Source organism: Peromyscus leucopus, chromosome 9 (genome assembly GCF_004664715.2).
Source record: "Peromyscus leucopus breed LL Stock chromosome 9, UCI_PerLeu_2.1, whole genome shotgun sequence".
In the NCBI taxonomy this organism is placed as follows: domain Eukaryota; kingdom Metazoa; phylum Chordata; class Mammalia; order Rodentia; family Cricetidae; genus Peromyscus; species Peromyscus leucopus.
Genome location: NC_051070.1, coordinates 43619749 through 43643537, shown reverse-complemented (window position 1 = coordinate 43643537; position 23789 = coordinate 43619749). Strand labels below are relative to the sequence as shown.

Sequence of the window (23789 nt, the reverse complement as noted above, 5' to 3'; positions counted from 1 at the left end):
CTGGTAAACTGAATAATTTTTTAGCATGAATATGCTCACACTATTGCTAAATTTGGTAGTCCTCCCCCTGTGTATGTAGTGCTCAGTGATACTTGGGTAATGGAAGAATCTGAATTAGAGTCTGGTTAACCCTGTGGAATTGATGGAGTAAACGGTTTATTCTTAGTTTTACATAGAGAAAGAAAACAAGCTCATGGGCTTAAATGCTTTCCTCAAATTTATACTACAGTAAATAATTGTTCACTGGGTAGGTATCACACGCCTATCCCAGCACTCAAAAGGCTGAGGCAGGTGGATCTCTGTTAGTTTGAGGACAGCCTGGTTTACATAGTGAGTTCCAGGACAGCCAGGGCTATGTAGAGAGACCTTGTTTCAAACAAACAATAATTGTTTATATTGGCCCAGGAAACATATTTTAATTCTGACTGCCAGCTAAGGCTAGTGCTTCTTTACTTAGAGTCTTCTTTGTTCTGAATGGAAGAACTTAAGATTCTAACGCTGTATTCTAAAGCAGGGCTTTTAAAACCATTTTGCTTGAGAAAATATTGGGTGACCCTGGGTATATATAGGTATATAAATCAAGCAATAAGTTTTAAAGAAATGTATTTAAAAACAATTCTTTGGTTATACATAGAATCTTGCCATTTATTGAAAATAAAAAAAACTTAAGGTAGGTGTTTTTCTTTGTTTTTGCGTGAAGAGTTAAGCTTGGTTGTTACTTGACGCATAGAGCATCTTAGAAATTTTTTAGAGTTGTTTGATAGTTTGGTTTCTGTAATTATCAGTTCTGAGAATGCTGCTTCACATCAATACATACTACAAAATGACTAGTACTTTTAGGGCCCTTTCAGAAAGGGTTGGAAATTCTGTCCTGATCCCAAGCCAAAATTAATTGAATGATTTATTTATTTGTTTGTTTGTTTTTATGAAACTCAAGTTAGCAACTCAAACAGCAATTTAACAATAAAATCCAAAGATAGTCTTTTGATACTTACATGCTGAGGTATGACAGTAGGAATGTATTAAAGTCTTTGTTTCCTATAGTTAAGCCATTATGCTTTTGTTTTTTAAGATCATAAAATGTGTGTGCAGTAAAAAAAATTACTGCAGTTTATAACATACACTATATTCTTGAATCTCAGCTGAGGTGTTTCAGGCAGTATTCAGTTGATGTAGCATGTTATGACAGGATGCACAGGGCAGACAGAGTATGCATGTTGTGTGTTCAAAGCCAAGGCTACAGTGATGCTGTACAATGCAGTGTTGGCCAGGGCTGCCCAAATGCCTTGAGCGTATTACACATTTGGTTTTGAATTAACTTTTGGTTGTTGTGCATTGCTGTTTCCAAAGCTTTTGTGGCTCCTGGATTCAGTTACACAGCTAGACAGGTTTGAGAGACCTACAGTTAGAAGAAGTTGTGTTTTGATTCTGGAATCAACATGGTATATATCCACAGCATATATAACCATTAGATTACTGTGTTTTACAGAAAATAAATGGAATTATATATCTTCAGGGAAACAAATGGTGACATCTTTGATCATTTCCCTTTTCAAACAGCAGAGGGAGGCAGTGTTATAGACAGCAATGCTAGGAAGATGGTTCAGTGGGTAAAGAGCTTGCCACACAAGTGTGAGGGCCCACATGTAGATTTCTAGAATCTACATAGAATCAGGTGGGTGTGGTGACTGCTTATGATTCTCAGTGTACAGGAGGTGGAGGTAGGGAATCCTCAGAGCAAGCTGGCTTGTCAGACTAGCTAAAATGCTGTGCTCTGGGATCAGTGAGAGACTCCACCTCCAGATAGAAGGTGGAGAGTGATGGACAAGACACCTGACATCATTTATGTGCGCATATACGCACACGCACGCACGCGCACACACACACACTGCATGCAAATATATATAAAATCTAGATAGTAATCTTAGGTGGTTCTGTTAAGTAAGCTGGCATATGTAATACACTAAGCACATAGTGAATGCTAAATAAATGCTACTATTTACCCTCGTAATTCAGATTTTTATTCTAGCTGTGAAACAATACATGCAGACCATAGGAAATGTGGAGACGTATACAAAGGCACTGAGAAGGTCATTGATGACATTTTAGCATGTTTCCAAGATCTTTCCAACAGAACATGTACCATAGTCACTGATGACATTTTAGCGTGCATTCTTCTGAATAACCAACTATTTTTCAGTGTGCATGATGTACACTGGAATGTTGTTGCTCTAAGGCAGTCTTCAAGAAGAGTAATATGAAATAAAGATTTTGGTGGTAAGTCATAACATATAACGGGAGGGAAGAACCAAAGATTTGTCTTGTGTATGACATGTTGCCCTGACTCAGTCTTATCACTCAGTAAATATTAAAATTAAGCAATTTGAAGAGGTGGGGAGAACCAGCTTCCTGTAAATTGTCCTCTGACCTGTGCATGGTTATGCACACCACACACAAAAGAAGCAAAACTAAAATGTAAAGAAGAAGTGATTGTTAATTGATTCAGTGTAAGAATAAAGGTAGATTTTTGAGTCTACTCAGGGGGCCTGAGCTACTGCTCCAACACAAAGGCATTTGATACACCAATTGGTTGCAAAGAATGGAGTAAGAATGCTGGGAAGGCATGTCCTCAAGACAAAGAACTAGTTGCTAAATGAAACTATGAAGCAATGGTTTGCAAAAGGTTGCCACAGCTCTTCAGGCCCTGAGAAAGATCTACCACCAGCTTGTAGGGTTGGTCTGCCGGGCGGTGGTGGCGCACGCCTTTAATCCCAGCACTCGGGAGGCAGAGGCAGGCGGATCTCTGTGAGTTCGAGGCCAGCCTGGGCTACCAAGTGAGTCCCAGGAAAGGCGCAAAGCTACACAGAGAAACCTTGTCTTGAAAAACCAAAAAAAAAAAGGCAGTGTCTGAATGCCGTGATTGCTTAGGAGTAATGCTGGAGGAATTGTCTTTCACTGGGGAGAATTACTAAGTTCTCTTCTACTGAGAGTCCTCAGAGGTGGATGGTAGGATTTAATGCTAAGAATTGATGACCCAGTACAGTATGGGTTCTTACAGATGACTTAGAGTTACCGTGTTCAGATATAATGATATCTTGAAAGCCTATTCTTGAGAATAACATTTAAGTAAATGACCAAAGTTTTAGGATAATTGTGTGTGGTGGGATAGGGTGCATGCACATGTGTGTGTGTGTGTGAGTGTTGTGTGATGGCCAAGTCAGCATCTGGTGTCTTCCTCAACTCACCTTTTTCAGATGGGGAGGGTCTCTCACTGAACTTGGAGCTCATTGATTGGCTAGATTAGTTGGGCCAGCAAACCTCCGGGATCCACTTCCTGTTTCTATCTCCTTAGCTCTGGGGTTACAAGCATATGCTTCCATGCCAGCTGTGTACGTGGTGCAGGGGATCTTAGACTTGGAGGACAAACATCTTACCGCCTAAGCCATCTTCTGAAAACTTTTTTTTCTTCTTCTTCTTTTTTTTTTTTTTTGGTTGTTTTTTGAGACAGAATTTCTCTGTAACAGCTGTGGCTTTCCTGGAACTCACTTTGTAGACCAGGCTGGCCTCAAACTCACTGTCTGCCTCTGCCTCCTGAATGCTAGGATTAAAGCATGTGCCCAGCATGTGCCACCACTGCCCAGCATTTTCTCAAACTTTAAGGAAATTTTACTTAAATAAAAATAAGTTAGCTTATTAATGGTTACAGTGAAAACATTTCTGAAAGCAGGCAAGTAATTCTAGGAAGTATCTACCGGAATCCTCAAGACTTGTACATTTTCATTTTAAAAAGTATGAATGTAGATGTAATTCTAAACGGTCTTATTAAGTGAGAAACACAGAGCCAAGTAAAGGGTTAAAAGCCCAAGAGGTCAGAGCACTAGTGAATAGCCTTTAGCTTACCAGCCGCTGCCGTCCTTCCCCTGAGAAAGAAGAGACCTATTTCCTGTGTGTCTGTCTTTTTATTGACTTTCTGTTCTAAACCCAACCACATGACTTCTTTGTCACTGCCTGTCTATATGGTTGGTACTTGGATTAAAGGCTTGTGTCACCAAGCTGGCTATGTCCTTGAACACACAGACTCTGCCTGCCATATGATCGGATTAAGGGCGTGTGCTACTACTGCCAGACTTCTGCTAAATGGCTTGCTATTAACTCTGACCCCCAGGCAACTTTATTTATTAACATACAAATAAAATCACATTTCAGCACAAATAAAATATCACCATAAGTATGTACAAATTAAAGTAAGTGTAAACAGGAATTCATAGAAAATTAGTTGTCCCCACCTTGCATGCATGCTGCTGTCTTAGTGATGGATGAAGTGTAACCTCAGGTTCAGGTCAGCTTGCTTTAGGATGTTGCTAAGAGATCTGGCTTTATAAAGGCTTCTTTGTTCATACCCACAAATGCTCAAGTTACAGTAGCTTTCAGTAAATGTGAGTGCTAGTATGTGCTGTTTTTCAGGTGAAACTAGGAATTGTTATATGTATTTAATGGGAGTTGTTAGTTCACCAAGCTAGACTTGTATGCAATCTTTGTGAAGTCAGTAGACATTTGTTTATGTCTCTTCAGGAAGAGTTGTACAAGGCAGCATTTAGTTTGTCAGGAGTAAGGGATGAGTTCTGAAGCCCAGCCTAGAGAAAAGAGCAACCAGTACTCATAACCTCTGTGCCTGTGTTTGGTACCCAGCACCCCTACCTGGCTGCTCACAACTGCCTGGGGACAAGGCTTTCTTCTCTTCTGTCCTGCAAGCACTGCACACACGCATGCATTATGCGTGCACACACAAAACTAAAAAATAAAAGTAAAATTTTTTTAAATGTATGCACCCTAAAGCTATTATTATATATTGTATAAAATGATTTGGAAGCTGTGTGTCTATAATTATTATCTAAACATAAGTGAATCTGTTTTAGCTTTTGCCCTAATCCCAAGACATTATTTAAAAGCAAAAACCCTTAAAAAATAGGTCTAAAATCTGAACCTTTTCTTGTCCCAAGCATTTCAACAAATAGACTCTCAACTTGAAATGATTTGTTTAATGAGTGATTATACAGTTGTCAGCATTAGTTGTACTGGTTTTATACAGTGGAGTAAGTTCCTCTGAAGCAAGTGAAACCATGTGTGAATGTAGGGTTGAGAACAGGGTGTCTCAGAGGTGGCATTGCAGACATTTGCTCTGTCTGAATCTATTGCAGGGCTTGTTAGAATTCCCAAGTCTGTATCCCTTTAATTTACCAACCTTGGATCAAATATCAGTTTCTATTGCTATTGTCAAATGTACCTGGAATGGCAGAATTTGACAATAAATAAAAGCCAGGCATCTTTTACTAGTGGAATAATTAAGAACACTTTTGTAGAAGAACAATAAAGCATTTAGATTTCAAGACAACCTCCCTCCCCCCAAAAAAATGATTTGGAGAGAGCAAGCACATGCACACACATGCACACACATGCTCACACATGCATATGGAGGTCAGAGGATAACCTCAGAAGTCAATTCTGTCCTCCATGCCGGTTCCATGGACTGTCAGGCTTAACAGCACACACCATTACCCACTGGGCCCTCTCATTGGCCTGAATGTCAAGACTTAATTGTAGCTTATATTATATGTGTGTTGTTTTTTTAAAGGGTAAAATTTTAAGAGTAGAAACAAAATAAATGTTTCATAATTCTTCAGATTTAACTTTGTATACTTTAGGCAAACTGTCAAAGACACTATTAATTCTTATAAAACTTGGATGACTAAAGAAAATTGCATTTTTACTGTTTTATGTATCGTACATTGAGTAATGGATTTTATTTGGTCTTTCTTTCAGATTGAAATTAAAATGAAAAAGCCAGAGGCTGTGAGATGGGAAAAGCTAGAGGGGCAAGGAGATGAGACCACACCAAAACAGTTCATAGCAGGTTTGTATTTTGGTTTTGCTGAGGTTTTAAGTTCACTTTGTAGGTGAAATTAAATAATAATGAGCATTCTCCCTACTTCATTATTTATGAAGAAAAGGTACTTTGAATATAGTAAAGTTATTGTTATTTCTGAAGCTTGAACACAGACAACTAACTGTTGGCAAGAGGAGTTGGAGTTGTTTACTGTGTCAGTCTGTGAATTGACAGTTGTTTGGGATCTGCCTAGTGCACTACGGTAAGGTGGTTTGCATGGCTGAGCATCTCCTCCCTTCCCTGTTCTGCCTTTATTCCTTTGTTTCTCCAACTGATTTCTCGTCTATGATTTCCTAGAATTTCAGAACTTCACAGAGTAGGGCATTTGGACTATTTCTGTTCCTAATATAGAGATGGCTCAAACCAGTAAAGGAATACCTAGAGGAGGAGACAACTAGGGTTGGTTTTATATAGCCCTTTATATGTCGAAGTCCATTTTAAGCATATATAACCAGCAGTTGGGCATCTTTTACTAGTGGAATAATAATTAATCTGGGGGATCCTAAGATTATATCTTAGTGTAATTGCCTCATTACTGAATAGGGAGAAATTTTTTTTGTTATTTAATACTCTGATCTGATGGCTGAAACAAGCCAACAATGTATCTCAGCAGCTATTTTCAGGTTTTTACCTCTTTTATAGTAGAAAACACATTTGCTTGTAACATTTAGGAAGTCAGTTATGAGCAGATCCAGTGTGCATGTGTGTGTATGAATTAATTTCATGTATGTATAGAAGTTGAAAGACTAAGTGTTTCTTCACCCAGTAATAGAATTTTAACTAATCTGTAGCAAAACCAGGAGAGACACCGACAGGTGATTTCTTGTTGCTGTTTCAAAGACTGTCTCTTGGGACTGATTCCCAGAAGTTTGGGGCTGAGGTTTATATAGTGAACAACTGTATAATACAGTGCTCATATAATAGGCAGCCCAGTATTATTTCTTCCTTTTTATAGGCTAGGATCACCTAGTGGATTTGTGGAGGACTAAAATGTAGGGCTGCAGAGTGTGGGTGTGATTCTGGTAACTTGCTGCTTCCTGTGGGACACATTCACCAACAGTGGAGATGATCTCTGCTCTCACACTTGTCTGGTAAAGAAAGTAGTGAGCAAGAAACTTAGATTACTCTCAGTAGTTCACCTACCATGTCCAATTATTTAAATTGTTCTGAGATTGACTAGTGTGTGTGTGTGTGTGTGTGTGTGTGTGTGTGTGTGTGTGTGTGTGTAGGGTTTTTCTAAACTGAATCCCTTAGAAATTCAAGATGCTTTCCCTTCTGTCCTGTTGTGTTTTGTGAGGAATTAATATGCTTGTCAGATCCTGTGTACTGCAAGCTGGAAACTGTAGATAAGGGCAAGTCACTTAACCTATCTGGGCCAGCGTTCTTATCTGTAGAGAGAGATTAAAACTTCATTCCCATTCTTCCTGGGAGTTACCATTAGAATTAATTAAATTCGTGTTCCCAGCTCCGTAACCATGTCATACGTGAAAATGTACAAAGACAGCATTTCCAGTAGAGGGAAGTGACATTTAGGATGTTTAAAGCAACACACACACACACACACACACACACACACACACACACACCCTGAATAAAACTGCCAGGTCTTCCTGGGTTTTGTTTTGATGAAGGATGAGTAAATGAAAAGTAGTTTTATTTTTTTTATTTACTGGTGTAATGAAGGCATAAGAAACAGAATGAATGTTGAGTAGTTTCTTAACTATTTTTAGAAAAGGGATGTAGAAAGACATTACTAGAGAGGGACCATTTATATTAGTGTTACTGGGTTCCAGTAGGACAGGAAACTTGGAAGCAGCCTCCTTCTTCTTCTTTTTTTCCGTCACTGTAAGCTGTACCGCCCCCTACAGTAGCTGCTGGCTATTGACCACTTGAAGTAAGATTAGTCTGCATTGAGATGTAAAATGCATCCCAGTTTTTAAGATTTATATATAAAAATGGATCATAATGTGTTTTAGTATTTTCCAGTTGACTTCATGTTGAAATAATATTCTTTCTTGCTATGATGTATATAGTATCTAGACACTTTTCATTTTCCTTCAGGAAACTAAATAATTCACTTCTGATAATACAAATTCTGTCCCTTATCACCCTCTTTCTTCATTAAGATAAAAAAAAAATCTTCAGTGTGTAAATGGGAGAGTTCTTTGTAAATTTTGTGTCGATTTAATAAATTTATTTATTTTATATCCCAGTCCCTTATTCCCACCCCTTCCTGTCCCCACTCCCAATCCACTCCCCTTCATTTCTGTTTAGGAAAGGTCTGACACTCCCAAAAGTATTAACAAAACATGCCATATCAAGTTACAGTAAGACTAAGCACTGCCCCATGGATTAAGGCTGGGCAAGGTGACCCAGTATGGGGAGTAGGGTCCCAAAAGCCAGTACAAGAGTCAGGGACAGCCCCTGCTCCCACTGTTAGGAGTGCCACAAGAGGACCAAGCTACACAACTGTCACATATATGTAGTGCCTAGGTCAGTCCCATGCAGGCCCCCTGGTTGTGTTCAGTCTCCGGGAGCCCCTAGGAGCCCAGAGGCTAGCGAAAAGGCTTAGCAGGTGAAGGTGCTTGTTGCCGAACCTAACGACACAAGTTAAATTCTAAGGACCACCTCCCTCAAGTAAATAAGTAAATGTAATTTTTAAAAAGATTTATTTTGTGTTTTACGTGTATGGGGTTTTGTTACAAGTTTGTATGTGTAGCACGTGTGTACCTGGTTGATGTGGAGGTCAGAAGAGTGTATTGTGTCCCCTGGAACTGGAGTTAGGATAGTTGTAAGCTGCCATGTGTGTGCTGGAAACTAAACCCAGGTCCTTTGCAGTAGCAGCAAGTGCTGTTAACTGCTGAACCATCTCTCCAGTCTCCAATAGATGTAATTTTAAAAATGAAATTAAAGTGTATCTCAGTTCCTTTTAATAACCTAGTACTAAAACTGTTAAATCATGTATTTGGATTACATTTCTGGCTGTTATTATAGTTTAATTAGATAGTAAACAGAGCTATTCTTAGACCTACTGGGTCATTTTGTTTGTCTGTTTTCCAGTTATTTATGTGTCAAGATCTTCATTTCCTTGGTCTTAGGGCATTCCTTGAGCTGCTGGCCTAGTAGTTTTTCTATGCAAGTAGCCTCTATCCAAATAGATACACCAATTCTGTTGTTTTCTGTTATGTGGATAAGTTTATGTGTTGTTATTTTCAGATAGTGTATTAAGATGTGGATTAGTGGATTATTTTTCAACATTCAGGGGTTACTTAATATTTTCCTTTTTTCCTCCCTCATTTTATGTGCATTGTGTTGTGCCTGAATCCTGTCTGTGTAAGGGTGTCTGATCCCCTGGAACTGGAGTTACAGACAGTTGTGAGCTGCCATGTGGTTGCTAGGAATTGAACCTGGGTCCTCTGGAAGAGCAGCCAGTGCTCTTAACTGATGAGCTATCCTTAAAGTCCATGGAATTACTTACTACTTTCTATTGAAGTAATCTAACGTGTGTGTGTGTGTGTGTGTGTGTGTGTGTGTGTGTGTGTGTGTGTGTAGGAGATGGAGCATTAACTAGCTCACTATGTGGCAGTTGATTTTATTTTCAGAGCATTTCTACTTTGAAAGATACCTGAGTATCGTCACATAGAAAAATTATACTTCCAGTGTTAAAATCTTGAGAGGGGCTGGAGAGAGGGTTCAGTGGTTTAGCATACTGGCTGTTCTCATAGAAGACTCACATCAGGCAGCTCACAGCTCCCTGTAACTCCAGTTCCAGGGCACCTGACACCTTCTGGCTCAGGCACTTGCATTCACAGGGTGCACATCTGTAACACTCAGGTACACACATAAAATAAAAATTTTTAAAATGGTTTAGAGATTGAAAAATGAGGTGTGCTTTTTGGTAGTATTTGGAATTGGTCTAAAAACCTTGCACATGAGAGGCAATGCCTCTAATTCTAGAAAGTGTATGTATACACTGATATTTTTATAATTATCTGTACTGTCTTTTAAAAAGACTTGTTTTTTAAATCTGATGTGTGTGAGTGTTTTGCTCACAGATATGCCCATGTACATATGTGTGCCCAGTGCCCTAGAGGTCAGAAGTGGGCTTTGCAACTAGAGTTATGGATGGTTTTGAGCTGCCCTGTATGTGCTGGGAGAAGAACCCAGATCCTGTGTAAGAACGAGTACTCTTTAAAAAATTATTTCTTTATTTTATGTATATGAGTGCTGTATAGACTTTATGCCAGAAGAGGGCATCAGATCCCAGTGTAGATGATTGTGAGTCACCACACTACGTTGGTGCTGGGAATTGAACTCAGGTCCCCTGGAAGAGCATCATCCAGTACTCTTTAAGTGCTGAGCCATCTCTCCTGCCCAGAACAAGTACTCTTAACCATTGAGCCATGCTTTCTGGCCCAGTACTGCCTTTTTCGAACTTCTTTTCTAAAAAGTAATTATTGGGAGGATGTGAATGCTCTGCATGCATCTGGAGGTCCGAGAACAACAGTGTGGTGTCCATTCTCTGCTATCTTTTCATAGGTTCTGGCAATCGAACTTGGCTTATTAGGCTTACACAGCTGCTCAGCTATCTCTCAGCCACCTTTAGTTTTCTTCTCTTTTCCATCTAATTTTCCTTCTTTCCTATTATTTTCCTTTTTCTTGAGACAGTTCTCACAGTCTGACCTTACCTATAACCATGTAATCCAGTGTGGTGTCTGAATTATGATCTTACTTCAGCTTCTTTTTTCTTTTTCTTTCTTTTTTTTTTTTTAAGTTGCAGGTTTTTTTTTTTCTTTATTTTCATTTTATGTGTATTGGTGTTTTACTGTGGGTGTCAGGTCCCTTGGAACTGGAATAACAGACAATTGTGAGATGTCACATGGGTGCTGGGAATTGAACCAGGTCCTCTGGAAGAGCAATCAGTGCTCTTAACCACTGAGCCATCTCTCCAGCCCCTTCCTTCAGTTTCTTGAGTACCTTTACTTTCCATACAAGACATTCTGTATGCTTAACCCACTTCCTCTGTGATTAGCATACAGAATGTTTTTAGTTTGATTTTGTATATTATATCAAAAGCATACGCTTTATTGAATTATTTTGCTCAGAGGAAGTCCTACATTTTACAGTATGCTAACTGATTCAGTTTTTGAAATGTAGATCTAATTATTGATGTACATAGCAAAGAGACACTAACTGCAAACTTGAAATTCAGTGACCTAAACTACTTGCTAAGATGTTCCATGCACTGTGGTCACAGCATTTACATATTTCTTGACATAATCAAACGTGCTGATAAATCACTTCTGTCTTTTTCACTTTGTAGATGTGAAGAACCTGTATCCATCATCATCTCATTATACCAGGAACTGGGATAAGCTGGTTGGTGAGATCAAAGAGGAAGAGAAGAATGAGAAGCTGGAGGGTGACGCAGCTTTAAACAAGTTATTTCAGCAGATCTACTCAGATGGTTCCGATGAAGTGAAACGGGCCATGAACAAATCATTTGTAAGAAAGAATATGAACAGTTTTCAAATATTTTTTAATTATGACAGTGAAGTTTAGACTCTTAAAGCAAGATTAAATAGTGAATTTGAGGCCAAATTGTATGACCTGGATTGCTGGGAGTTTTTGGGTAGGCTTTGGCTGAACATTCATTTCCTCTTGTTCAGACTTAGAGTAGTGGTTGGAGAAGTTCAAAACTTAGAGAAGAGATGAGAAATAGAAACAGTGGTTTATTGTAACTCACTTGTGAGTTAGGAGTTGGAAGGCTAAGAAATTCTAAGACTGCAGCCATTAGTAGGCATTTCTTTTTAGTTGAATTTGTCCCAGTAGCTCAGTGAGCTTCCGCTGTTTTATCTTGTAGAATCATACATACATTATTTTCTTCTTTAAAATGAAGGGAAATTCACAGAACCGTATGGGCTAGTAGAAAGTATCTATTATTCAATGACTTAATTTCTCAATTGATTAAGAAAATTCAGGCTCTTGCTAGAGTAGCCTAAATATCACCTGAATCAGGTCTCCAGTTCTGAGGTTTAATTGACAATTCACTGCTATAAAACTGTATAAATTATTTATTTATTTAGACTTAAAACAGATTTGTGTGTGTTCTTGTTTTGCATATATGCATGTATGTGCCCCCCATACCTGTGAAGGTCAGAGGAGGGGGTTGGATCTGCTGGAATTAGAATTACAGGCAGTTGTCAGCTGTCATGTGGGTGTTGGGAACTGAACTCTTTTGCAGTCCAGGCTGGTCTTAGATTTGCTGCAAGGCCATAGATGGCCTTGAACTCTTGATCTTCCTGCTTCTGTCTCCCAAGTACCCATGTACCACCCTACCAAGCAATTATTTTTCTTAAAGATACAATCATGAATTTTGCCAAGAAAAATATTGTCTACTCAAATCTTCCCAGGCAAGACACTCCCCCTTACTATTGACTTCAAAAGTGTGCTAGAGAGACTAGCTGTATGCCAGGTCAAAGACACATTACAGAATCTGCATCCATATCATACAGAAAATTGATAGTTAAATGAGTAATATACATCCATAAAGTAAGCCATCTGTGTGGCAACATTGACCTTAAATGTGGAGTTTGCTTCTGTCTCTGTAGGAAGACAGAATGGACTGTCCTTTATGGTTGTTCAGTATAATTGTATGAGACCAACATACTAAATAATGAGGAGGAGATTCTAAATCGCACAGTATTCTACCTTTTATACGGAGAGAAGGGAAGATTGTGGTCAGTGAATATGACCAGATTATAAACTAAAGTCACTTCTGTGAGTTTTCTAACTGAGAGTCCTCTTAGGAGTAGCTGATTTTACAGGCTTATCACATTTAATTTACTCATTTTATATGAAGCCTGCTATGTGCCAGGCCACCATGATTAGGACTACAGTGTAAGTACATTCGTCTGTCTTTGCATGGGCTCCACATTTGTGGGTTCAACTAGCTTGTGATTGGAAAGTATTAGGGGGAAGAGTTGTTTGTATTCAGTACCTCTTATACAGACTTTTTCTTGTTATTTCCCAAATACTACATGACAAGCTCCCTGGTAATACCTAGTATTGGATATTATGGGTACTCTAGAGATGATTTGTAGTGTAGTGGAAAAGTATGCCTAAGTTATATGCAAATTCTGTGCCATTTTATATTAGAGACTTGTAGCATCTGCAGATACTGTTGTATGTGATGCAAGGGTATGCCTGAACTCTCTGTAGATACCAAGGGATATTTATGTTGGTAAAATATAGTCCATGTCTTTGAAGGACTCTCTTCTTTAGTTCTAGTCATCAATGAGAAGTAGACTTAAGGAGAAACTCTTAAGTAGATGTGATGGTAATCCTAGTACTTGGGGTGCTGAGACAGGAAGGTTGTGAGTTCAAGGTCAGTCTGAGCTGCATGGTAAGACTCTCTCAAAAACAAACAAGAAAAGGAAAGGAGGCAGTCCTTAAATTGCAAAGGTGCAGTGTGCATTAATGGTAGTTACGTAGAAGACTGATTGTATAAGAGTACAGCTTGGTAATTAAGAGTCTTAACAAATTTGACTGGTTGAGTCAGGTGTGGTGGCGTACACCTTTAATTCCAGCATTCGGGAAGCAGAGGGAGGTGGATCTCTGAGTTTGAGGCCAGCCTGGTCTACAAAGTGACTTCAGGACAGCTAAGGCTATTTCACAGAGAAACTCTGTCTCAAAAACTAAAACAAACAAACAAACAAACAAACAAATAAATAAAAGAAAGTTAGTTGGCTGGCAGGGTGGCTGAATGGGTAGGGTGCTTGCTGCCAAATCTGATCACCTGAGTTCAATTCTTGGGTCCTCTGTAGTGGAGGGAGAGATCTGGCTTCCACTAGTTGTCCTCTGGCCTCTAATGTGTGCCATGGCATGCCCATGCCTATAAACATATGTACATGCACATACACTAACTAAATGTAATTTAAAAATAAGAGTCAAAGACCACCAAGAGGTGCTGACATTCATGTTTGGAAGATAAATAAAGATCTAAAAACAGGAAGACAATAGCACCCCATACAAAGGAACTCAAAGAAGTTTTGCAAAAGGCATTGGTTATCTTGAGTTCAAAGGGTATATAACTTCCTGTGTTTATTAGTAATACAGCCAATTAAAAGATTGTAGATTTCAGGAATTCACATTATACTCTTCTATGATCCATGTCAGTGAATTTTTATAATAAATGCATGGAAGTTGTATTTCTTTTGAAGTGTGAACCTTAGCCTTTAACAGATGCACTCTCTCTCCAGTTCAAGTTTTTAATAATACTATGTATTGCTTGACACTTGGCCATATTCTGAGAAATCTGTTGGGTAATTTTCATTATTAGGTAACACCATTGAGTGTATTTATACAAATCAGGCATATGCTGTCTTGTTGACCTGTACCCACAGCTTGATAGAACTTCTCGATATTATCAAGAATTTTGGCAAATAGAAGATGTTTGAGGCTGCTGCAAATGTAACATAGAACATTCTTAGAGTGCGCACGCCCGCGTGTGTATTCTAAAATTATAATAAAAATCTAGCTTAGTAAATAGTCAAACTAATTGTTGTCAAATATTATGTACTGTATATAGTTGTCCTTTCATATGGCTGGCAGCTCAATGAGTTTGAACTAGAGTTGTATGCTGTACTGTGGCTCTTATTAATGGTATCACTAGGCAGCCAGAATTCTTCATCTGTGTTATAGTCTTATGACATCACTATTGTAAGAGCAGTTCATTGCTGACCAAAACATTTTTATGAAGTGCCTGACTCTATGCACATGTTAGGATTGTTGGTGAGTTGCATGTTCACTGCCTTATAAGTAGACAACCAGTGCATAGGATGTTGGCTTGTGTACCTCTGTTGTATGTGCCTTAATTAAAAAAAGAAAAATTCAGAGTATACTAGAGTGTGTTTGGCACTAAGGGAGCATTAAACGGGGACCCTTAAAATTCTGTTTAACTGGTGTAGAAAGTTTATTTTGCCTGGCTTTTACTGTCTTCATCAAAAAAAGATTGTCATTTTGAGAGGAAGGAATTTTATTTTCATTTAAGGTGAGTTTTCCACACAATGCCTCTACTAATTAGCAAGTCCATGGTTCTTAGTATGGCACTGTATATGCACATGATGTGCCTACCTAATTACCCTAGAGTTGTCTTTTGTCAAGTGTCTGAAATTGTTAACCTCTCTGGCAAGCCTATGATTAAATAACAATGTTGAGTTTGTATTGAGTTATTTTAGTCCCTATGTTTGGGAGAGTATATTTGGTTCATTTTAAGGAAAATGTTGCATTTTGATATATAAGGCAGGAATGAACCTTTTCTTTTTTTCTTTTTTTAATTGCAGATGGAGTCTGGTGGTACAGTCTTGAGTACCAACTGGTCTGATGTAGGTAAAAGAAAAGTTGAAATCAACCCTCCTGATGATATGGAATGGAAACAGTACTAAATAAATCAATTTGCTATCACAGTATTGCATTTGTTCACGAGTGCCCATTGTGTGCTTTATCACATTCTTGAATTTTGAACAATATCTTTTTGAAAGATTAAACCCTTTGCCTCTTTGTGCTTTAGAAATGACTTTCCTACAAGTATTCTAAAGAGTGATGATCACATCTTATCACTTCTGTCCATAAGGATTTCACACGTCCTGAAACCAAATGAAATGTCATCTGTTCCTAGCTAGATCAGCTCTGTCTAGTTATGGGAGTAGAGAATCTTTAATCACATCTTGGGTAATTGCCTTATTTTTGATGCAGTGTTCTGTTAATAATTTATTAGACCTGGCAACTTCTTTTGGGCATACATTTTTCAACTTCAGTGTTGTATTTACTTTTAAGAGCTACTTTTGAATGAGTTATAAGACAGTTTTTCTATGAAGGTTGGTTTATTTACCTTTCTCTTAAGTTTTTACTGAGAACATTGAGAAGGTACTACAGAGAATTTCCTCATTTGGTTTTTTATGAGAAGTATTTGTAATTGCACCAAGATTTTGGTTCTGCCTTCCAAATTCCAGAATAAAGCATAGGTTCTGGAGTTTAACAGCCCACAGATTTAGCCGTCTTAAAGGTAATCTGTAGCGGAGGCCAAGAAAGGCGCAGGGCGGCTCAGGTCCTGCTTCCGTCTGTGCCGGGATTGCTCTGGCTTCAGTACTTTGGTGTTTTGCTACTTTGAGTGTAAATTTATATGCATGTGTTTAGTATTTTGTGCCTGAAATCTGTAGATTCTTTGGGGATAATAAAAACGAATAGACATCATTAATTTTAGAGTTTATAATATAGCTGAGAGAAGGCTATTTAGGAAAGTTACAAAATGGTTGAATGTTGGACTAAAGAGTTTTCAAACCAAAAAATGTACGTGTATACCACAGTCAACTTGCAGATTGGAGATCATTTTCACAGCCTTTACAGCCTAGTGGTGGGTCTGTGTTCTGTTAGGTGTCACTGACATTTTTGTGTCAAGGCACTCTCTTGTCTCCTCAGAGCTGACGGTGAACTGAGTGAGAAACATGTTGGCAAGCATTTCATTCAGCTGTAAAGGTGTAGGGCTTGGGCTCCTTCCTTATAGCCGTTTGATATGATGTATTAAGAGAGTCGATACAGTTGCATCGAGTAGTTTCCAGGTCATTTGTTAATGGCTTGTGGAAGCACGCTGGAGCAGAGGAGAGCTGCCTCTGCATTCCAGGCTCCCGCCTCCCCTTCCAATGTGCGGCGTGCTGGCTGCTGGCATCACGGGACCACACACCATACTGGCCTTGTTTTGTCGGTGGTATCACATGCTGGAGTCCTGATCTGTCCTTTTGCCCACATAGAGCCACAGGCTGCAGCCTTGTTCTTGAGGGCCAAAGGGAAGGTTGAAACCGACTTCTTATTAGAGTCGAGTTCTGATAGTCTCTCCTTTGGGTTGTGTTCTAATGTTAAATTTTCTCAGTGTTGTTGATCCTAAGTGGAAGGGAGCCTGGCTACAGAGACTATTTAATAAGCCAGGATACTACTGCACAAGAATCCAAGTCTAAATCTGTCTCACTTCCCAATTTTCAAGAGTTTAGCCTTTTTCCCCAACAAATTTGTTTGTATTTTGTGTGTATGTATGTTTGCATGAATGTTGTATAGTATGTTTGTGTGTGAGTGTGCACATCCAGTGCCACAGAGGCCAGAACGGGTGTAAGATCCTCTGGAAATGGAGTTACAGACACTTGTGAGCCTCCATGTGGGTGCTGGGAACCAAACCTGGGGTCTCTGTAAGATTGACAAGTGTCTTAATGCCTGAGCCACCCAGTTTTAAGCCTGTTATGTCTTAATTCCTTTATTAAATAATATCTAGCATCTTAGAAATTATAACTAATATTTTGTGAATATAAATAAATAAATCATTTTTACCATTCAACTTTAAGAGCTTTTTATATTTGGTATTATTTTTGCATTTATTTTTAAAGCTGTATTATATAGAAATGCTTTTTCATTAGCTATATTTGCTTCACATTGTTGAAATTCAGGATTTTGTTAGAGTAAATAGACTTCCTAATGTATGACAAAAAGCATTATAAAATGTACCTAAATACATTCGATTTATCTGTCAGAGGAATTTTGAGAAATAGGCCAGACTTACCCCAAAGTGCCCATTCCCGAGTGTTGCTCCTGTTTCCCTGGTCCAGATCCTGGAAACTGTAAGTTTCCACAGAATTCTAAGGAAGAGTCTCTCACTGATGTCCTTATTTTCTGCTCTCAGTGGGCCTAGTCATTGCTTTGTCTTTTTAGACTTCCCTGTTTATTCCTCACATTTTGCTTCTTTTAGTGTCCTAAATTAGCGTCAAATATACTGTCACCTTGGGCTCCAGTCCTCTTCTACCTTCCAAGAGCTGCTATTACCACGTCTGATGCACGCTCTCCCCTCCCCCTTTTCTCTCTCAGAGCTTAGTGAATGAAGTACTATGGTGTTCTGAATTTTCTGATAAGCCTTGGGTTATTTAGAGAGTATCTTTTGCTCTAAATCCTTCTAAAACATATTAGTCTAAAATGATAAACTAGAAAATATATTTGTAGTGAAGCAGTGTGGAACTGAATAAGGGGGAGCAATACACAAATGATTTAGAATGAAAAGATGTCCAAATTTACACATAATTAAAGACAGGCAAGATAAATTGGCAGAAGACCTAAGTTATACACCCAAGACAATGGCCAAGATGAACAGGTTTGGCACTGGAGGTGGAGCTGAGTGGTAGAGTGTGCTTAGTGTAGACGTGGTCTCCCCCCTCTTCCTCTCCCAGGGAGGATCTTCTTATGGAGTAAAGGCTAGCCTGGTGTTAACATAGTCAGTCCAAAACTATCCTTGAACTTGCTGTAACTCCTTGCCTCAGTCTTCTGAGTACAGGGATTGCAGAGAATCTAGGATTTCCAAGCCAGCCTGGGTTAAGTGGCATCTGGCATTGCAGCACAGGTCCTAGAGCTGGAGGCTGCCTGATGGGTCTGCCACATACTGAGACAGCTTTGCTGCTGGAACAGTGAGCAGATTCGGAGAATGGGGCCCGTATTCCTCATTCCGTGCTACACACACACACACACACACACACACACACACACACACACACACTCTCACTCCCAAGTATCAGTACAAAAAGTGTTTGGAATGACATTAAATGTTAACACGTGACAGATGGAATAAAAATTAGAATTTGTACTGCAGTGTAATTTTACTGTGAATACCCTGATGATATAGATGTGAATTAATTTGCATGGTGTTTTTTCAGTAAACTCAACTAGTATTCATCTTATTTCTGCCCTTTCTTCCTTACACATCAAATTACAAGTTATATCACATTATTGTAATCTTTGCTTACCAAAGCAGTTGTTTTGGAATGTAAGTACAGTTACAGCAGAATAAATATGGAGATGAGATTGGATTACAAGGATTTACTGGTTGTGAACAGGGCCTTAAGGATAAATGTGGTATAAGATTTTATATTTAATGGTTTTGTTAAAACCAGATCAGCAGAACACATTTTTATGGGCCATCTGCTAAGACTAAAGGTTGTTTTGGAATCTCTCATTCCCTTAACCATATATTTACATTCCTGCCTGTCAAGATGAGGAGACGAAAGGGAAACAGATGGAGAATTCCAGAGCTAGAGTGGAACTTAAATACTGTCTGGACCAAACCTTTCGTTTACAGATGTGCCCCACCCCCTAAGTGCGCTCACAGCCTTTTTCTTCATAGCCATTCTTGAATCTTAGCTCACCTAATTGTCTAGTGACATCACAGTTTCTCAAAATATCAGGCAGCCGGAATTATGGCACTGGGAAGGTGCTTCGCATAATATTTAGGATAGAGTTCACCTGGAAAGCTTGGGGGTTTTGTTTCATTTTTTCAATGTAGACTTTGGCTTCTATCCTAAAGATTTGGATCATTAGGTCTGGGGTTATGTAGTAATCTATAATTTTAATGATGTTGGTTTTGAAGCAGATGACTTGAGAGGAATTTAGAGCAATTAGTAAAGGAGAAGGTAAACAGCTGAGGTTACACTAGTCACCTCCAGTGCCCCCCAGCTATTTGAGAAAAGTGGGAAGGTACTGCTTTGAAGAACTTGGTTCCTATTCATTAATAGAAATTAAATGGGGGGCTCGGGTCTAGAAAGATGGCTTGTGGGGTTCAGAGCACTTACTGCTCATGAAAAGGACCTAGGTTCAGTTCCCAGCACCCACATGGCAACAAACAAGCACCCATAACTCCTGTTTCAGGGAATCATATGCCCTCTTCTGGCCTCCCCAGGCACCAGGCATACACACAGTACACATACATACATACAATGCAAGGAAACACTCATTTACATTAAAACAAAAAGACAGGGCTGGGGATATGGGTTATTGGTAGAGCATTTTCCTAGTTTGTTTGAGGCCTTGGTTTAATTCCCAGTGATAGTGAAGATTTTCTGTTTCATGTTTTTATAAGGTAGAGGCGAGTAGAGGGACCCTGGGATGAAGTCACTGAATCGGTGTCTGGCCATTGCCGTCCTAGTGAAACACTGAGCATAGGGATTTGGGCAAGACACATGTATCACTACCTTGTGTTTAAACTGAACAGAGAACAACAGAGGACCGGGCCACTGGTTCATGATGAGGCACTGTTGCTGTTATTGCCTGTGTGGTATGCATAGGACAGAGTGACTATTTTAAAGTGTAAGCGCAGGTTGAACAGGCTGAGCACAGTGTGTAATGGAGACCTATGGCGATCCTTTTTGTTGTTGCTTTTACCGCTTTTGTAGTTTACGTAGTAACAAGAATGCAGGGTTTTTTGTTTTTTGTTTTTTGTTTTTTTTTTTTTTTGAGACAGGATCTCAAGGACAGGCTGGCCCAGACTTGTAGCCATCCTCCTGCCTTGGCCTCTCAGTGCTGTGATTATAGACATTGCACCATGCCTGGTTTTTGGAATCTGATTTTAACTGAAAACAAACTGGTTACGTTTAGCCACATTATGCCCTGCTAAGAGAAATTTCATGCTTGACTAGTTCCAAGTTTTTTGAGTGTCAGTATGGGTCAGATTCATTATAAAAAGATAGGTAATAGTGTAGGCCAATTAATGATACAGGCTTTTGAAAAGAAAACTCTTGGCTAGTAAATAATCCACAACATGGAATGCAGAAGATAGGAAGCCACAGTAGTCACATTTCAAAAAAGTAAGGTAATTGCCAGTAGATTTGCCACACTTCAAGTTAGTACACGTAGGTATTTCTTCTAGGCTGCCTTGTTGCTTTTAGAAGTTCTGTAGCTATCTACAGAAGAGAACTTTGTTTTTGTTTTTGTTTTTTTGAGAGGGTTTTTCTGTGTAGCTTTGGTGCCTGTCCTGGATCTCACGCTGTAGACCAGGCTGGCCTCGAACTCACAGAGATCTGCCTGACTCTGCCTCCGGAGTGCTGAGATTAAAGGTGTGTGCCACCCCCACCCCCACCCCACTCCCCCGGCTCAGAAGAGAATTTTTAAAAAGGGATGTGTGGCAGTTTTCTGGGGTTCCAAACCAGTTGCTAGGAATCATGGGAGAAGAGAATGTTTATAAAGGAGCAATGTCAGCGTAGTGTGGGTATATTATTTCCAGTCCCAGCACCAATTTTTATCTTTCTGTTGGTAACGTACACTACAATACTAGAGACTGACTCCTATATTTTTATGTAAAAACAACTAAGATGTGCAAAGGGTTCAGTGACATAAATGTCTTGGAAAATAGTGTTAACTATTTGCTAAGCTCAGATTATACATGCACAAATCTGTATTTATATATATGCATATGTATATATCCTCACATTAAATATCTAAAAACTGAATTAAATACATTTGAGTATAAACAGTTTAAATAAAACCTGTGGTGATTCCTCCAGTTAGTTAAAACTAACTCACTTTATAAATTTGATTCTAATATTGGATCTTTTTTTCAAAATGAAATACACTTGTATATTCATGTAGAATGAGCATGCATATATATATAAACATCCTTTAAAAGGGGTTCAGCTTTCCTTCATAACCAAAACACAATGCATATAAAGTGGGTTTTTTTTGCTAAAGTTAGTGTCATTGCTCAGATTTGCACCTTCACGTTTGTGATTATACTACCAGAACTAGCAATGCATGTAGGTTTTGTCAGTTCCTTCCATCCCCAATAAACCAGTTAGCTTTCAAAGTGTGGTCATTTCTATAAAGTACACACCATTGAACTAATCGATACAGCCAGCTTACATGGAAACAGGCCACTCAAAGCGTTTGTGTTTTGTAAAATGGAGATTGTATTTCGCTGTAATAAAATCTGATGTAAAATAAATGGTTGAGTGGATTGACTAATTTTAGCTTATCTTTTCAATGCTAGAATCATTTTAGGTGGTAGAAGAGATGTAGGGATGAGGTCTATGAGTTTTTAGACTGGTTGCAATGCAGTCTGGCATACTTGAATGATACAAGTTAATATGACCATACTGATACATAAGTGAAGCCTTTTCTCTGTGTGCCCCACCTACCACATCTAAGACTGAATCAGCCCATTGTTCTGTTCTGGGTCACATTAGGACCTTGGAAACCAGTCTACGATGTTCTAAGAGTAATAGTGTACACCATTACTGAGAAATAAGTGTCTAAAATATTGTGGTATCATTTAATACAAGTGTAAACACAGTGATATGTTTCAGTCAAAATTCAATATAGCAAAAGTCAGCTGTATTTGTAGTTTGGGATTGGCCTGCTTAGAGGCAATAGAAGATTTGTATTCAGTGATGTTTTATAACAATGGTCCCTCATCTGTAAAAGTAAACCATCTATTTCTATTTTTATCTAAAGGTTATACTTTAACATGGTAGAATGTTTTCTGTTTTCATCTACTTGTGCTTCCATCTGGTAGAATTTTAAAAAGGAAGCAAGCGTCTTGCAGAAGACAGCTTTCTGTTATGACGTGCTCCTTGCTAACCTACCCTTTGACCTCTGGAATGCCCTAGGTTCTCAGGAAAGCTACCCAGGTGATTGACCTACCATGAAAACCTAACCAGCCATCTCCTTGCCTAGAATTGGATTGGTTCCCATTTCTGTATCTGTCAAGTTGACATCCTGTAAGGTGTAGCTTCTGCCTGTTTTTCCACCTTCACATTTCCTGCCGAAGTGCTCCGTTTCCAGTTTGTCCCGTGGAGTGTCATGCCTCTGCCTTTCCCCAGCACACTCCCTCTGGAACACTCACTCTCTCACTTCACAGACTAGATCTGGCTTACATGAAGCCCTCCAAGTAGGTGTTCTCCAAGAAGCTCATTGCTTCCATCCTTCTAGGGATGGTATACTGACTGACTAACCTCTTTTGATCTTGTTTCTAGAACTCAGTGCAAATTACTGGGCTCTGTGAGCATGGGTAGAACTATACGGCCCATGTTTTGCTTGGTTAAGAGGAAGGAAAGCAACCACCTTAAAGATTAAGCGTGAAAAATTGAGCTGCAGAAAGTATCTTCTGCCTGAGAACAGCATGACCAGGACATCACGTATGACCAGGACATGTTCTTTTATTCTTCTTTCTCAGGTGCCAATGCAGATTATCCCACTAAGTGGAAGTGTTTGATAGCCAGGCTCTATGAGTTCTGTGTCTTACAGATTTTAATTGACAAATACCAGACATGCAATCTATAAGCCTTGTTCAGAAAGAATGTGTGTCAGCATTAAGACCCTTCTGTCACATTAGAATTTTGTTTGGGTAAAAATTTCAGGAAAGTTATTTTTTTCTGTCTCTCTCAACTATGGGGTTCGAAACTAAAATGTCACAATTATAAAACACTTCCGTATCCTCCTGATCTAATATTGCCATTTCTGAAGACAATGCTTGTTTCCTTCATGTCTTAAGGAAGCAGGCTGTTCCTTCCCAGCTGCACCTGCCAGGCAGCTCTCCAAGGCCTGTTCTAGGAGAGTAACTGGCTGGTAATTGGACTGCCTTGGCAGCCTGATCTGTACTACAAAGGTGAAACCATTGTGCTTCTTGCTCTGTGGTTCCTTATTGGAAACACATGGACAGGAGTGTGAAGATGAATGTCACAGTTATTCCCTGTGAGTCTGATTTACCTTCTTGTGTGTTCTTTAGTCTAATACTTTCTTCCTGGAAGGTGACTCAATGTAGTGTTGCCCCTTGTTAATGACTTGTCATGGGAACTATAGGTAATAATTCCACATGAGGTACCAGATTGAAAGTTGTAATGTTTGCTTTTAGGTGAATTCTATTCTATGTTCCTCCTGTGTTTTTTTTTTTCTTTCCTTTTGGGGGGATGTGGGTGGGGGCTTGGCACATTTGCAAGACTGGCAATGACAGTGAAGGTTAAGAATATTTCTCTATAAACAGTAGAACCAT

The 23789-nt window shown here is 39.1% G+C and overlaps 1 protein-coding gene across 1 annotated transcript in view; it reads left to right on the top strand.

The window, feature by feature from the left end:
• Sugt1 (SGT1 homolog, MIS12 kinetochore complex assembly cochaperone) overlaps positions 1 to 15414 on the top strand; it is a 42100-nt gene extending 26686 nt beyond the window's left edge. The window contains exons 11-13 of the mRNA XM_028878817.2: positions 5821 to 5911; positions 11268 to 11449; positions 15289 to 15414. Coding sequence (XP_028734650.1) covers positions 5821 to 5911; positions 11268 to 11449; positions 15289 to 15390 — 375 coding nt within the window. The 3' untranslated portion in view covers positions 15391 to 15414. The remainder of the gene's footprint in view (positions 1 to 5820; positions 5912 to 11267; positions 11450 to 15288) is intronic.
• The last annotated feature ends 8375 nt before the right edge of the window (positions 15415 to 23789 follow it).